Source organism: Lampetra fluviatilis, chromosome 23 (genome assembly GCF_964198595.1).
Source record: "Lampetra fluviatilis chromosome 23, kcLamFluv1.1, whole genome shotgun sequence".
In the NCBI taxonomy this organism is placed as follows: Eukaryota; Metazoa; Chordata; class Hyperoartia; order Petromyzontiformes; family Petromyzontidae; genus Lampetra; species Lampetra fluviatilis.
The window spans coordinates 5,247,022-5,264,429 of NC_136297.1; the positions used below are offsets into that span (position 1 = coordinate 5,247,022).

Consider the following 17,408-nt stretch of genomic DNA (forward strand, 5'->3'; position numbering starts at 1 on the left):
CTAACTCGTTCGTAAGTAGACGAGTCCCTGTACGACAGCGCCGCGACACGACATTTTTACTTTCCGCGACGATCTGACCGAGAAGTCGGTGGGTGACGACGACGAGTGGGTGGCGGCGGGGGGGGGTCCGACAGCAACACTCACGTCGTCATCTTGGGATCCCACACCACGCACACGTTGTCCGTCTCCTGCGACGAGACGGCGAGGGAACGTTCAAAGCGGCCTCCCAAATCATTTGCAGCCGTTGTTGTTGGTTTTTTTGCGTGTTTTTCTTTTTTACAATAAACCCTAAAAATTTACTTTTTTTTATTTGACCAGGTAATTACTCACCGAGGTATATCGCTATTTTTCAGAAGCGATAATAAACTATGAAAACAAATCATGTTTTATTTGACCAGGTAAGTTCCCACTGAGCAATGTACCTCCTGGCCATCACCAATGATAGCTCAACGAAGTGGCTTGTCGTCACGTGGAAATTTAAACCGGAGGACCCGCAGAAAAATCCACGCGACCACGGGGAAAACACAGAAACTCCAAATATACAGCAGCAGGTGTCAGGGTTGGGATCGAACCCACGACCTCCTGTACACCAGGCGAGGTCGTTAACATCTTGCCACCACGGCAGCCCGCGGTGGCGTGGTGGCTGTGCGCGCTGCGATACGACACCCGAGTTCGACTCCCAGCAATGGCTAAAGTCAATGGCGAGCGATGCCTGATGGTGATCGTGGTCATGTTGACGGTGACCTTTCGATGGTAATATTGATATTGATGGCGATGTCTGGAGTGATGTCGATGGCGATATTGATGATGATGTTGATGGTGAATATCATAGTTGATTGTAATATTGACCGTGATGATGAAGTTGATGAAGATGTCAATTAATGATGATGACGATGATGATTGTGTTGATAGAGATGTTGATACTGATGGTGATGATGATGATAGTGATGTTGATGATGATGGTGAAGTTGCTCACGTTGGAGAGGTGAGTGAATTCGATCTCCACGGGCGCGGTGACAGCGCTGGGCGTCGGTCTCACGGTCACCGCGAAAATCCGCGAATTAATCACCGCAGACCCCCTACGCACGCGCACAAAGACAAAGATCCCCCCTAGAGCCTTAACAGACTGTTGGGGCAAGTGCTGTCAGCGAGTAGCACCTATGAAGGCCGGCACAGCACACGAGAAGGTGGGTGGCCAGCACCGGGGCGATGTTTTTACACATCGCACCAGGTACTCATTTGAGGCTGAGTCGACCTAGGGGAGGCCCTAGGTCGACTCAGCCTCAAATGAAATAATCATCACTGGTGTTGGCCGTGAGCGGGAATTGAACTCGGGTCGCCAGTTTCGTAGCGCAGCGCCACCGCTCCCCGCGCACGCGCACACACACACATTACACACGCGCACACACACACATTAGACACGCGCACACACACAAGTACACAACCCCCACTACTACCCACACCAGCCCAACCCCGCGTCCAAGGGAACGGGCGGGGCCTAAGCAGAATGAGGGGGGGGCTAAAGAAGAATGGGCAGAGCCTAGAGAAGAATGGGCGGGGCCTAAGCAGAAAGAGGCGGAGCCTAAAGAAGAATGGGCGGGGCCTAAGCAGAAAGAGGCGGGGCCTAGAGAAGAATGGGCGGAGCCTATAGAAGCATGGGCGGGGCCTGAGCAGAAAGAGGTGAAGCCTGGAGAAGAATGGGCGGAGCCTAAAGAAGAATGGGCGGGGCCTAAGCAGAAAGAGGCGGATCCTAAAGAAAAATGGGCGGGGCCTGAGCAGAAAGAGGCGGAGCCTAAAGAAGAATGGGCGGGGCCTACGCAGAAAGAGGCGGGGCCTAGAGAAGAATGGGCGGAGCCTAGAGAAGAATGGGCGGGGCTTAAAAAGGAAAGGTACAGAGGCGAGAGGAAAAAACAACGGGCGGGGGGGTCTCATCAGGGAGGGCTCGGGGCCTAAGGAGGAAGATGGCGGAGACTACAGACGTTGAACTCCCCCGTTCACTTACGGTAATAACAGCGTGGAATCGGAACACGTGCGGAATCAGAATCTTTATTTAGACCTGAGCAATCCGATGAGCTATGAAGCGCTTTTTTTTCTGCAGACGTCCAGGTCGGTAAGGGGCGGGTCAGCAAGTTACGACGAGGAACGACACGAGGAGAGAAAAATAACGAGCGGTTCGAGTGCAACAGAGAGGAAAGCGTCAGCGAAGCTGGCAGCAGCATGGCGCAGATGTCGCCACAGACAAAACCACAGTGAACCCTCGCTATGCGCGAGTTCTGGATTCGTGAGTTTCGCGTATTCGCGGGTCACTAAACGTGCACCGATTTCCCTGTTCGCGAACCGCAGGACTCCAGCGTTCACGAGTTGTACGCGGCGCCAGACCAGCGACACGACGGAGGTGCGCGCAGAATGTTGCTACGTTTGAAGCCGTCTGCGACGATTGGGCCCAAGTAGTCCTCGCGCCTCGCAGGTAATCCCGCTCTGAGCTCGCGAATGTGATGCGCGATTTTTAAATCCTTTATATTAAGTTCGCTTGCTTGCTTAGGACCGTGCAAATCTTTCGGTCGTTTTTTAACCCACTTCCCGTGATCCAATCGAGCTGACATTTTCCACACAGACTCGTTGTGCGTGACAATTAATGTTCGTGAAAAAATGTTTCAAAAATTTTACACTTTTTAGGACAAAAATATTATATTTAATTACCAATTGCTTAATGGTGGCAGGCAATCATCTGACCCATAGGTGGCAGCCATCTCAAGCCAGAGGACGAGAGGACTCTAGCCGCCACGCATATAAAGGATTTATAGTGAAAAACTTTGTTTTTACGGGTTATACTTATTACTCGTACGTACAGGCAGTACCACAGGTTACTGAAGATGCGACATACGGAAATCCGACTTTCGGGGAAATGCTCCCGTAAATCACGTAGCAAAAAAGTTCAATGCCGTGTGGGGAAATGTTTGCCTTAGTTAAGTAAGCGTAAATAGTGCAGCGCGGCGGTGAGGTTGCGGATGAATACAGCGGAGCGAGGCGTCAGGCGGGGCCGCATACCCCCCAAAGCGGCAGTGTCCCGTAGACCAGGGGGGTCCCCAACCCCCGGGCCTCGGACCGCTACCGGTCCGAGGCCTGTTGGGAACCGGGCCGCACAGCAGCAGCAGGTGAGAGCGGTGAGTCCGTGTGTGTACACACTCTACACACCGCGAAGTGGTGAGCGGTGAGTCCGTGTGTGTACACACTCTACACACCGCATCGTGGTGAGCGGTGAGTCCGTGTGTGTACACACTCTACACACCGCATAGTGGTGAGCGGTGAGTCCGTGTGTGTACACACTCTACACACCGCATCGTGGTGAGCGGTGAGTCCGTGTGTGTACACACTCTACACACCGCATCGTGGAGAGCGGCGAGTCCGTGTGTGTACACACTCTACACACCACATAGTGGTGAGCGGTGAGTCCGTGTGTGTACACACTCTACACACCGCATAGTGGTGAGCGGTGAGTCCGTGTGTGTACACACTCTACACACCGCATCGTGGTGAGCGGTGAGTCCGTGTGTGTACACACTCTACACACCGCATCGTGGAGAGCGGTGAGTCCGTGTGTGTACACACTCTACACACCGCATAGTGGTGAGCGGTGAGTCCGTGTGTGTACACACTCTACACACCGCATCGTGGAGAGCGGTGAGTCCGTGTGTGTACACACTCTACACACCGCATAGTGGCGAGCGGTGAGTCCGTGTGTGTACACACTCTACACACCGCATCGTGGTGAGCGGTGAGTCCGTGTGTGTACACACTCTACACACCGCGTAGTGGAGAGCGGTGAGTCCGTGTGTGTACACACTCTACACACCGCATCGTGGTGAGCGGTGAGTCTGTGTGTGTACACACTCTACACACCGCATCGTGGTGAGCGGTGAGTCTGTGTGTGTACACACTCTACACACCGTGTAGTGGCGAGCGGTGAGTCTGTGTGTGTACACACTCTACACACCGCATAGTGGTGAGCGGTGAGTCCGTGTGTGTACACACTCTACACACCGCATCGTGGTGAGCGGTGAGTCTGTGTGTGTACACACTCTACACACCGCGTAGTGGCGAGCGGTGAGTCCGTGTGTGTACACACTCTACACACCGTGTAGTGGCGAGCGGTGAGTCTGTGTGTGTACACACTCTACACACCGCATAGTGGCGAGCGGTGAGTCCGTGTGTGTACACACTCTACACACCGCGTAGTGGTGAGCGGTGAGTCCGTGTGTGTACACACTCTACACACCGCGTAGTGGCGAGCGGTGAGTCCGTGTGTGTACACACTCTACACACCGTGTAGTGGCGAGCGGTGAGTCTGTGTGTGTACACACTCTACACACCGCATCGTGGTGAGCGGTGAGTCCGTGTGTGTACACACTCTACACACCGCGTAGTGGTGAGCGGTGAGTCCGTGTGTGTACACACTCTACACACCGCGTAGTGGTGAGCGGTGAGTCCGTGTGTGTACACACTCTACACACCGTGTAGTGGCGAGCGGTGAGTCTGTGTGTGTACACACTCTACACACCGCATCGTGGTGAGCGGTGAGTCCGTGTGTGTACACACTCTACACACCGCATCGTGGTGAGCGGTGAGTCCGTGTGTGTACACACTCTACACACCGCATCGTGGTGAGCGGTGAGTCCGTGTGTGTACACACTCTACACACCGCATCGTGGTGAGCGGTGAGTCCGTGTGTGTACACACTCTACACACCGCATCGTGGTGAGCGGTGAGTCTGTGTGTGTACACACTCTACACACCGCATCGTGGTGAGCGGTGAGTCCGTGTGTGTACACACTCTACACACCGCGTAGTGGTGAGCGGTGAGTCCGTGTGTGTACACACTCTACACACCGCGTAGTGGTGAGCGGTGAGTCCGTGTGTGTACACACTCTACACACCGTGTAGTGGCGAGCGGTGAGTCTGTGTGTGTACACACTCTACACACCGCATCGTGGTGAGCGGTGAGTCCGTGTGTGTACACACTCTACACACCGCATAGTGGTGAGCGGTGAGTCCGCGTGTGTACACACTCTACACACCGCGTAGTGGCGAGCGGTGAGTCCGTGTGTGTACACACTCTACACACCGCATCGTGGTGAGCGGTGAGTCCGTGTGTGTACACACTCTACACACCGCATCGTGGTGAGCGGTGAGTCCGTGTGTGTACACACTCTACACACCGCGTAGTGGTGAGCGGTGAGTCCGTGCGTGTACACACTCTACACACCGCATAGTGGTGAGCGGTGAGTCCGCGCATGGCTCAGCCCCATGGTTTTATTATTGACCACTTCCATCCGTGCCTCTTGCCCGTACCGCGCACTTGTCACAGTCACGGTGTTGGTAAGCCCACAAGCTGCTAACCCCTAGTAGCCATAATGAGTTAAAAAAAAACAAACGTAGCTGGAGAGCTCCTTTGAAAAGGGGGAAAGACCCAATGATGAACCACCCAGCCCGCCTCACCAGGTCCGTGAAAAAATTGTCTTCCACGAAACCGTTCCCTGGTGCCAAGAAGGTTGTGGACCGCTGTCCGTAGAGCACTCTGAGTCGCGCTGTTACATCGCTACCCTGAGTAGAGTAGACCAAAGTACCCGCCACATCGTCGCTTTGCCTTCTGTAGCGTCACGTGATATCCATTCACAATTGGACACAGCACAGTATATCTCCATATATATAAAAGGGGAATTTGTGAATGTGTGTGTCTGTTCAAAATGTTTAGGGTACTTCCCGACATGCAACAAACTGGAAATTTGCCATGTGGGTACTTTTCAGACTGTACACCATGCAACAATTATAAAAATAAACTTTTTTTTGGGGGGGGGGCTCAATAATGCATAAATTTTTTGCACGGCAAGTGAGCTGTGACGTCACATCTGTCACGTGACCCGCGCACGTGGAAGCGTAACGCATTGTGGTGTATTGGTTAGCGCGCTCCGCTACGAACCCGGCGACCCGAGTTCGATTCCCGCGCACGGCCACCACCGGTGACGATTATTTGAACCGGTCCTGGGCCTACCCTAGGTCGACTCAGCCGAAAACGAGTAACCGCTGTGGTGTGTGAACATCGCCACTGGGGAGACAAAGGCGGCCGGGCGTGGTGGATCCAAGTCCCGGGCGAAGCCGGGTAGTACAGCTAGTGTTTCATGAGTTTTTTATGGGTAGTGTTAGGGTAAGATATTCGAACAAATGATCGAACTGCAGAGCGTATGTACAGCGATACGTTACGGGCAGCGATAGAAAACGGACCACAGCGCGATGCAGTACTGAGAGAAACCGAACCTTGTAATCGGGTAGGGGAGGCACAGCTATTTCCGGCTACGGGATTTCATCATTGATCTTGGAGGGTAAACTGTTCAGTTTCCGACATACAGAAAATTCAGGTCACGGATATTTCTCGGGAACCTAACCCTTCCGTAGCCCGGGGACTGTCTGTACTTACAGTCGACGCGTTTGTACACTTTGGTATGCACGATTGGGAATGTACCAACGGTGAGACGCTCACCTGCCCGTGGGAAATATGTAGCTCAGGTTTCGGAACAGAACGGTTCCAATTACTGCCGGAGCCTCCGAGCCTGCAACAGGAGAAGTATAGAAATCGTGATTCTAATATCGTGAAAATAATGATGTCATTATATTGACGCTATATAAATGAATGACGCTAAATAAAAAGAAAGTATTATTATGGGAATGTGGGTACTGTTTGCCATCGCTCTGAGCGAGCAGTGGGAATTGAGAGATGCAAGATGTTGATACCGGTTGCCATGGTGCTGAGCGAGCGGTGGGAGAGATGTGGGTACCGGTTCCCATGGCGCTGAGCGAGCAGTGGGAGATGCGAGATGTGAGTACCGGTTGCCATGGTGCTGAGCGAGCGGTGGGAGAGATGTGGGTACGGGTTGCCATGGAGCTGAACGAGCGGTGAGAGAGATGTGGGTACCGGTTGCCATGGCGCTGAGCAAGCGGTGAGAGATGCAAGATGTGGGTACCGGTTGCCATGGCGCTGAGCGAGCGGTGGGAGAGATGTGGGTACCGGTTGCCATGGTGCTGAGCGAGCGGTGAGAGATGTGGGTACCGGTTGCCATGGCGCTGAGTGAGCGGTGGGAGAGATGTGGGTACCGGTAGCCTTGGTGCTGAATGAGCGATGAGAGATGCGAGATGTGGATACCGGTTGCCATGGTCCTGAGCGAGCGGTGGGAGAGATGTGGGTACCGGTTGCCATGGCGCTGAGCGAGCGGTGAGAGAGATGTGGGTACCGGTTGCCATGGCGCTGAGCGAGCGGTGGGAAAGATGTGGGTACCGGTTGCCATGGCGCTGAGCGAGCGGTGGGAGAGATGTGGGTACCGGTTGCCATGGCGCTGAGCGAGCGGTGGGAGATGTGGATCTTGTCTTGGGTGTTGCGCGCCCAGGAGGCCATGCCACGGCGAGCGCGCATCGGGAAGCTCACGTCGGACTCGGCGCGGAACAGCGGGAACTTGTACAAGCCGATCACTGCTCGGAGACAAACGGCAAAGATCCCGCCCCCGCCCCTATGTGGCCTTCCGAAGACCATATTCTTAGGTTTTTTCGGTAAAGTCACGTAGGTAAAAACATAAAAATTTATAAAAATAAAATAAAATAAAAATCACGACGTTTCGGAGGCAACACAAGCTTCCGTCTTCAGGTGGAACCGTCACAGCCACGACAGCTGTATCAAGTAAATTTACTTGATACAGCTGAAGACGGAAGCTTGTGTTGCCTCCGAAACGTCGTGATTTTATTTTATTTTACTTTTATTAATTTTAATGTTTTTACCTACGTGACTTTACCGAAAAAACCTAAGAATATGAATCCTTGCAGTCACGAAAGCTTCAAATCTAGAATCTTCCGAAGACCGTTTGGGGCAAAGTGCCGTTGGCGAGCACCGATTGAGGGCGGCACGGCACACGCGGCGATGTTTTGCACACCGCACACCAGGGACTCGTTTAAGGCTGAGTCGACCTCGGGGAGGCCCGGGACCAGGTTCGGATATTCGTCACCGATGTTGGCCGTGAGCGGGAATCGAACTCGGGTCGCCGGATATGTAAGAGCACGTGCACATACAACAATGAAGATCGTTATGATCGTGATGTTTCTGTTGATGATGATGATAATGGCATTGCTACTGTTGTTGCTGCTGATAATGATGGTGATGATTATGTTGATGGTGATGACGATGATGAAGACAGTGGTGGTGGTGATGATGATAATTATAGTGGTGATTATGACAGCGGTGATGATGATGATGATGGTGTTGATGGTGATGATGTTAATGATATTGATAGTGTTGATGGTGATAATGATGCTACTCCTGATGATAACGGTGTTGATAGCTAATGATGTAGATGCAGATTAGCAGCTACAATGCCACGTTCAGGTGGTGAAGCCAGCAGACAGCCACCGTCTGGAGCCGTAGCGGAGTTAGCGGCATCACCATCATCATCATCGCTGTGATGTCTACCTTCGTATTTGTGGATCGGGGCATTGCGTCATTACACGTTGTTACGTTCTCGTTCTGTAATGACCACAGTCACACAATGTTGATGGTGATGATGGTGGTGATGTTGTTGATGAAGGTGGTGATGATGTTTATGATGTCGTTGATATTAACGATGTTGCTGATGGTGTTGATGTTGTTGATGGTGGTGGTAGTGTTAGGTTGTTGATTTTAACGATGTTGGTGATGTGGTGGTGGTGGAGTTGATGTTGTTGATGATGACGGTGGTGATGATGTTTACGACGTTGTTGATATTCACGATGTTGCTGATGATGGTGTTGATCCTATGAATGTTGGTGACGTGGTCGTGGTGATGTCTCCGAACCGAAGTTGTCCAGGCAGTGGTAGGGGTTGTGGAACGGCTTCATAGAGCGGGCGGCCGCGTGCATGAGCTCCACCACCAGGGACAGCAGGTCGGCCGCGATGGGAGACAGCTGTCCACACCATCACCACCATCAACATCATCACCATCAACATCAGCACCATCACAGTCAACATCTCCATCAAAAACAACAGGTCGGCCGCGATGGGAGACAGCTGGCCATACCATCGCCACCATCAACATCATCACCATCAACATCTCCACCATCAACATCTCCACCATCATAATCTCCACCATCAACATCTCCATCATCAACATCATCAACATCACCACCATCACCACCAGGGACAGGCAGGTCGACCGCGGTGGAGCTGGCCACACCATCACCACCATCAACATCATGACCATCAACATCAGCACCATCACAGTCAACATCTCCATCAAAACAACAGGTCGGCCGCGATGGGAGACAGCTGTCCACACCATCACCACCATCAACATCAGCACCATCAACATCTCCACCATCAACATCAGCACCATCACCGTCAACATCTCCATCAAAAACAACAAGTCGGCCGCGATGAAAGACAGCTGGCCACACCATCACCACCATCAACATCAGCACCATCAACATCTCCACCATCAACATCAACAACTCCACCATCAACATCTCCATCAGCATCATCAACATCATCAACATCACCACCATCACCACCAGGGACAGGCAGGTCGACCGCGATGGAACTGGCCACACCATCGTCACCATCAACATCATGCCCATCAACATCACCACCATCAACAACATCTCCATCATCACTACCATTCACATGAACATCTCAACCATGAACATGGACATCACCACCTTCAACTCCACCAACAGGGATAGGCAGGTCGGCCACGATGGAAGACAGCTGTCCACACCATCACCACCATCATCAGCAGCATCATCACCACCAATAGCACCATAAACATCACCAGCATCACCACCACCACCATCAGTACCATCAATATAATCAATACCATCATCACAACCAGCATCAACATCACATCATTATCAATACCACCACCACCATGTGTGTGTGTGTCACCTTCTGGGCATCCTCCCACACCTCCTTGTTTTCATCCAGCAGCAGATTGTTCAGGACTTGCAGGAACGCCTGGAACGAGCAGTCACCACCACCACCATCGACGTCACACGTCCACAGTTATTTGGCTGCTATACACTTCCACACAACGATAAGCCACTTCATTGGGCTATCGTTTGTGGTGGCCAGGTCGCTTCTGCAAAAAATGAGCTACATAGCTCAGCAAAGGCCATACCTGGTTATATAAAATTAAATTAAATAAAACAAAACATATTTCGATTTAAAGCTTTCGTGACTGCAGGGATTCATCTTCTTGGTTCTTTCGGTAAAGTCACGTAGAAGGGAAGTAATAAAATAATAAAAATAAAACATAATAAAATAAAATAATTATTATTTTATTTTATTATTTTATTATGTTTTATTTTTATTATTTTATTACTTCCCTTCTACGTGACTTTACCGAAAGAACCAAGAAGAAAAACAAAGCATAGTTGAACAAACTCGCCCCCGGCGACGTCTCCCACCTGCAGATCGCGCTCCGACGGCCGCCCGGCCCCCAGCCGCGCCAGCGCCGCCCGCAGGAGCCCCACGGTCGCCAGCAGCTCCCCGCCGTAGAGGGGGCGGCCGCCGCGGCCGTGGCGGCCGCCCCCTCCTCCCGCCACCGCCGCCGCCGCCGCCTCCCTCGTCGCCGCGGCCACCGCCGCCGCCGTCTCCGTGGCGGCGGCCGCCGTGGTGGCTGCGGCCGCCGCCGCCGCGGTGAGCTGGGCGAGGCGGAGCGCCAGGCGCACCGGGTCGGCGGGCAGCGCGTCGCTCCGCAGGGCGGCCCCCCCCCCATCCCCCACCTGCGGGGCAGGGGGGTGGGAAGGGGGGGGATCGGAATTATTTCAGGTTACCGTGGCAACCGCAGCCACCGCGGCGGCCACCTCCATTATAATGATATTATAATATGATTAATGATTATCTTGTATAAGCGCACAACTTTATCTATCTGTGATGAACGCTGCACTTTCCGTCCATGCAGGGGGCGCTGCAAACATACGCGCCCCCTGCATGAACGACGGAGGCGCAGAGACAGACGCTCGATTACGTTGGAATCGATCTGCAGATGGCGGTGTTCTCGCATGGCCAGCAGCTCTGTCGCCTTATCTCGATCCCGCAATCCCAAACAGGTGAAAGTCCGCATCGAACCGAACCCCCAGCAAGGCCATCTACTTAACGACGAGAGAAAACTCACACGGAATGTCCTTTTCAATTAAGTCATCCAGATGTAAGATGATATAAGCTTTTAATGAAGAAATTTAATTATCTAATTCAAAACATAATTCAATTCAAAGATGTTTCATTTTAAAACTTCAAAACGGAGCGTCGGGTGCTTGCGTGAAAGCGTGGTTCGTGTGAAACTTTTTTTTGTGACTTTCCTGGCCGAAGGCCGTAAATGGTTGTGAGGGGGCGCTGCAGGCATCCCTGACCAACCCAGTATTATTAATAATCTAGATTTGAAGTTTTCGTGACTGCAGGGATCCATACTCTTTGGTTCTTTCGGTAAAGTCACGTAGGTATAAAATAAGATTCAATACAGTACCCAAATTCCGTGATCTAATCCCATCTGTGAAGGATGTCATTCCTGACATGCAATATCCTGGAGTCTACTAACTGAGTTGCACCTGTTGGTGGCTGTTACATTGAGGAAACGAAACGAAATGTCGTGTTCACGAACGCAAGGCAGATTTGAAACACGGCAGAACCAATACCTCTGCCATGGCTGACCATTGTTATGACGCCGTGGACTCGCATGATATTGTTTTTTCCGAGACCAAGGTACTCTGCAAAATCTTCGGGCTACTATCAAAGGTTTGTTCATGAAGCCATCCAGATATTTAAACATAGAAATAACTTCAACCGAGAAGATGGAGCAATCTTTGGAAGGATGTTATTAACCAGGTAAAACCTTAACTGCTTTATGGTTGTTGCCTTCATTCTAGATTTGAAGCTTTCGTGACTGCAAGGATTCATACTCTTAGTTCTTTCGGTAAAGTCACGTAGGTAAAAAATGAAATTAAAAGTTAATAAAAGTAATAATGGAAATAAAATAAAATAATAAATCACGACGTTTCGGAGGCAACAGAAGTCTCCGTCATCAGGTGGGACCGTCACAGCTAAAATTACTGCATCAAGTGTCACCACGTGTCATAGTGCGTCACAGTGTGCCACCACGCGTCACCACGCGTCACCTTGATGCAGTAATTTTAGCTGTGACGGTCCCACCTGATGACGGAGACTTGTGTTGCCTCCGAAACGTCGTGATTTATTATTTTATTTTATTTCCATTATTACTTTTATTAACTTTTAATTTTATTTTTTGCCAACGTGACTTTACCAAAAAAAAACCTAAGAGTATGTTGCCTTCATATCCGCATCTCCAGTTTTTTCAGCCTCCCACTCCCAGCCCCGCCCACTTCCCCTCCCCCTACCCCTCCTCTCTATCTCTCCCCCTTGCTCCTCCCCCTCTCTTACCTATATAGCCTCTTGTCACGGCAGCCCTCTCGCCCACTTCAGCAGTTGTTTCTTGCTGTGGTTGTCCCACCTGATGACGGACGCTTGTGTTGCGCCCAAAACGTCGTGATCTATTATTTATTTTATGCCTACGAGACTTTACCGAAAGAACCAAAGAGTATTATTAATAATGTTACATGATATTATATGATTAATTATTATATTATTATATTTCATTATTATAATATAATAACATTATTATATTGTAATATTATAATAATAATATTATTAATACAGTCTGTTCTCCTGTAACGCGGTAACTGCCTTCCTGTAGGAGATCTCGTTGTGGGAAAATCGCGTTGTGGCAATATTATAGCAATTAATAAAAATCAACGACGCTTCATGCAATGCGAGACAAATAATATCGGAGGTAAAGCGCGGTCCGTGGTAACGCGCGAGATGCGTACGCAGGCCTGAGCAAAGACCGAGGCGCGTGGGTAGCATCTGGAAGCATCCAGCAGCATCCCGCCTTGCGCCACGCCACGCCGAGGCAGCCGTACAATCGCGCGACGTAGCTCCGTTCGCGCGATCGCGTTGTATCCAATTCATCCGCGTTATGTAATAAAATACTGTCTCTAATACATCATCGCGTTATATCCAATTGACGTTATAAAAACAACACGCGGCATTGCAGGAGAACAGGCTATAATCATAATTATTATTATTTATTTATCTTGCGATTGGTGACCCAAGAAAAGGCTTGCCGCTGAATCTCGAGAGACATTTTCCAGGAGGGTCCTGCCAGGTTTTTTGTTTTGCAGTTGGAACGCCACAGGTGGTGAGATGTTAACTACCTCGCCTGGTACGCAGGAGGTCGTGGCTTCGATCCCGATGCCTGTTGTATATTTGGAGTTTGCGGTGTCTAATACATTCTGAACTAACCCTGAGCTCACGTCCCCCTTCTCACGTCCTGTCCCTCCACCCCCCCCCCCCGCCCCACCATGTCCCCGTGTCCCCATGTGTCTCTGTGTCCCCACGTCCCCCCGTGTCCTGTCGCCCCATCCCCGTGTGTCCCCGTGTCCCCATGTGTCCCGATGTCCCCCCACGTCCTCGTGTCCCCGTGTCCTGTCCCCCCATCCCCGTGTGTCCCCGTGTCCCCATGTGTCCCGATGTCCCCCCACGTTCCCGTGTCCCCGTGTCCTGTCCCCCCATCCCCGTGTATCCCCATGTGTCCCTGTGTCCCCACGTCCCCGTGTCCTATCCCCACGTCCCTCCCCCCCCCCCGTGTCCTTGCGTACGGATTGCGTGAGCGCGAGGAAGTCGAGGGAGAGGCACCGCGCGAAGCTCGGCTCCTCCCAGCGAGCGGTGCCGTCCCGGCGCGACACGCATGCCCGCGTAGCCACCCCTGCACCGCACGGTGACACGTGGTGACACACGTGGTGACGCGTGGTGACACACTGTGACACGTGGTGACACGTGATGCACGTGGTGACACACGGTGACACGTAGTGACACGTGGTGACACGTGGTAACGCACGGTGACACGTGATGACGTGTGGTGACACGTGGTGACACACTGTGACACACGATGACACGTGGTGACGCGTGGTGACACGTGGTGACGCGTGGTGACACGTGGTGACACGTAGTGACACGACATGATGACACAACGAGATGCCGCGGCGACGCGATGCCAAACGCTCCATCTCCTCCGATGTTATATATTAATATTAGTACAGAGAGCGCCTCCCTCACTCGGGGGGCGCCTTGACACGGCTCACAAAACGGTGACAGAATAATGGAACGATTGAGATGGCCCCCTGGGGCGATGCGAGGTGCGAGTGATAACGATAGTGAGGTCCTTAGGGATCACGAAAAGGGCTATAGGTGAGGGTGAGCAAGGAGTGGGGTGGGGGGAAGGGGGTGGAGAAGAGGTGAGGCTTTAAGAGAGGATCCGAAAGAGGTTAAGGAGGGACACTGCTGAATGTGCAGGGGAAGTTTATTCCACAATACAATGACGTGACACCTCCGATTTCGCACCCCCGACTCGCACGGTTGGCTACGTGGGGTGCGAAAGAAGTTCAGCACACACACGCACACGCACGCACACACACACGCACACACACGCACACACACGTGAACCGCCCTTGCAGGAACAACTCATGAAAGGAAGGATTATGGGGAGAAACAGGGGGAGGCCTTTTGCCGAGCAGTGGGAGTTACAGGACAACAGCAACAACAGCAGCAACAACAGCAGCAACAACAGCAGCAACAACAGCAGCAACAGCAGCAACAGCAGCAGCAACAACAACAACAACAACAGCAGCAACAACAACAGCAGCAACAACAACAGCAAAAACAACAACAGCAACAACAACAACAGCAACAACAGCAGCAGCAGCAGGGGACGCTACCGGAGCTGTTGTGGGGACAGGAGGTGGCCCCCACTACAACAACAGCAGCAGGGGACGCTACCGGAGGTGTTGTGGGGGCAGGATGTGGCTCCCACTACAACAGCAACAGCAAAAACAACAACAACAGCAACAACAACAACAGCAACAACAGCAGCAGCAGCAGGGGACGCTACCGGAGGTGTTGTGGGGGCAGGATGTGGCTCCCACTACAACAGCAACAACAACAACAGCAACAAAAACAACAGCAACAACAACAGCAGCAACAACAGCAGCAGCAGCATGGGACGCTACCGGAGGTGTTGTGGGGGCAGGATGTGGCTCCCACTACAACAGCAACAGCAACAACAACAGCAACAACAACAGCAACAACAACAACAGCAACAACAACAACAGCAACAACAGCAGCAGCAGCATGGGACGCTACCGGAGGTGTTGTGGGGGCAGGATGTGGCTGCCACTTTGCCGGCAACAGTCGCCTCCCACCAAACGCCGCGGCGCTCCTCGGGCGAGCACAGTTCGTGTGGAGCTGTGAGCGCGGCACGCAAGACGAGACGAGCATCCCATATTCTTAGGTTTTTTCGGTAAAGTCACGTAGGTAAAAAATTAAAAATAAATAAAGTAAATGTATCTTCTTGGTTCTTTCGGTAAAGTCACGTAGAATGGAAATAATAAAATAATAATAAAACATTATAAAATAATTCTCACGACGTTTCAGCCACAACGCAAGCAGCCGTCATCAGGTGAAGACCAGGTCTGTCTATTTTTATTATTTTATTACTTCCCTTCTACGTTACTTTACCGAAAGAACCAAGAAGATGAATCCCTGCAGTCACGAAAGCTTTAAATCGAAAAAAAGTCAATGTACTTGATACAGTAAATTTAGCTGTGACGGTCCCACCTGAAGACGGAGACTTGTGTTGCCTCCGAAACGTCGTGATTTATTATTTTATTTCTATTATTATTATTTTATTTTTCGGTAAAGTCACGTAGGTAAAAAAATAAAATACAAAATTACTAAAAGTGATAATTGAAGTAAAATAAAATATTAAATCACGACGTTTCGGATGCAACCCAAGTCTCCGTCATCAGGTGGGGCCGTCACAGCCAGATCTGCTGTATCAAGTGAGGCAAAGATTCCAAGATACAAGTTCTTAAATACAAGTTAAGGGGGAGGAGGGAGGGGCTTATCTGAATGTGCTAGCCAATGAATGGAACGTATTGGGAGGGGGGCGGGGCTAAAAGAGGGTGCCCACAAGTGTAATAAAGGACTCTTCAGACAGTGTAGGTCTCCGTTGTCCTTTATTCGGGTTCTTGTCTCTCTCGCCCTTGCGGCGTCCTCGCTCAGACCCGCACCTCCTCCACCGTGCACCCTGCAGCCACACCGCTGCTCCGTCCGCAGCCACACCGCTGCTCTGTGTGCCCCGCATACTCTGCTAGCTCTTCACACCCGGCTAGCGTCCCACACTCCACTAGCTCTCCTCCGCTAGCTCTACTCCACTCACTCTATCCCACTAGCTCTGCTGTGCCCCACGTACACCGCTGGCCGACGGTGCCGTGGCCTCCCACCACGTGGCAATCGCGCCACCCTCTCGCCACTGCCCAGCGTGGCCTCCTCCTGTTTCCACTCCTTCTCAACTCCCAGATCCCATCCGGTTCTCCCCCTAAATCCTCTCTCTCACGTGACCCAGACTCCTCCTCCTCACGTGACCCAGACTCTGCCCCCTCTTTCCTTGCTCGCATTACACAAGTACTTACTACCGTGAACTGAAGCTAATGGCTCAGTGGGCTTGACCCAGTGAAATAAAAAGATAGTTTATATTAATTATATTCTTGGTTCTTTCGGTAAAGTCACGTAGAAGGGAAATAATAAAATAATAAAAATATTAAACAATACAAATTCTCACGATGTTTCGACTGTAACACAAGCAATCATCATCAGGTGTGAAATCCACAGCACACCTGATGATTGCTTGTGTTGCAGGCGAAACATCGTGAGAATTTTAATTGTTTTAATATTTTTATTATTTTATTATTTCCCTTCTACGTGACTTTACCGAAAGAACCAAGAATATAATTAAAATTAATATAAACTATGTTTTTATTTCACTGGGTCAAGCCCACTGAGCCATTAGCTTCAGTTCACGGAGATTAAACGGAACAGAATAACGACAAATGTACAGATTCTAGATTTGAAGCTTTTGTGACTGCAAGGATTCATACTCTTAGTTCTTTCGGTAAAGTCACGTAGGCAGAAAATGAAATTAAAATTAATAAAACATTTTAATTTTAATTTCATTTTTTACCTACGTGACTTTACCGAAAGAACTAAGAGGACAAATGTACAGGCCAACCAATCAATGGCGACGACGTCATCGGGCTAGGAAGATTTGGGAAAGGTTTCTCTACCATCATGGCCGACGCTGATGACGCGCGGTGACTCACCCACACATCGCTGGGTGCTGCAGGGGCGAGCGTCGTCATGGCGATCGGGGCACGATCCCCTCCCCCCTCGTCCTCCTCCACCACCACCCGGTGCCCCCCACTCCCACCTC

At 51.2% G+C, this 17,408-nt stretch overlaps 1 protein-coding gene across 1 annotated transcript in view; it reads right to left on the reverse strand.

Annotated features, from left to right (window-relative positions):
• Nucleotides 1-17,396, reverse strand: part of LOC144940861 (adhesion G protein-coupled receptor B1-like) — a 37,768-nt gene extending 20,372 nt beyond the window's left edge. The window contains exons 1-9 of the mRNA XM_078867352.1: nt 17,299-17,396; nt 15,281-15,382; nt 10,474-10,791; nt 9,953-10,021; nt 8,868-8,976; nt 7,372-7,518; nt 6,536-6,605; nt 977-1,079; nt 145-188 (exon numbers count right to left, since the gene is read on the reverse strand). Coding sequence (XP_078723478.1) covers nt 145-188; nt 977-1,079; nt 6,536-6,605; nt 7,372-7,518; nt 8,868-8,976; nt 9,953-10,021; nt 10,474-10,791; nt 15,281-15,382; nt 17,299-17,337 — 1,001 coding nt within the window. The 5' untranslated portion in view covers nt 17,338-17,396. The remainder of the gene's footprint in view (nt 1-144; nt 189-976; nt 1,080-6,535; nt 6,606-7,371; nt 7,519-8,867; nt 8,977-9,952; nt 10,022-10,473; nt 10,792-15,280; nt 15,383-17,298) is intronic.
• Between the last annotated feature and the right edge of the window lie 12 nt (nt 17,397-17,408).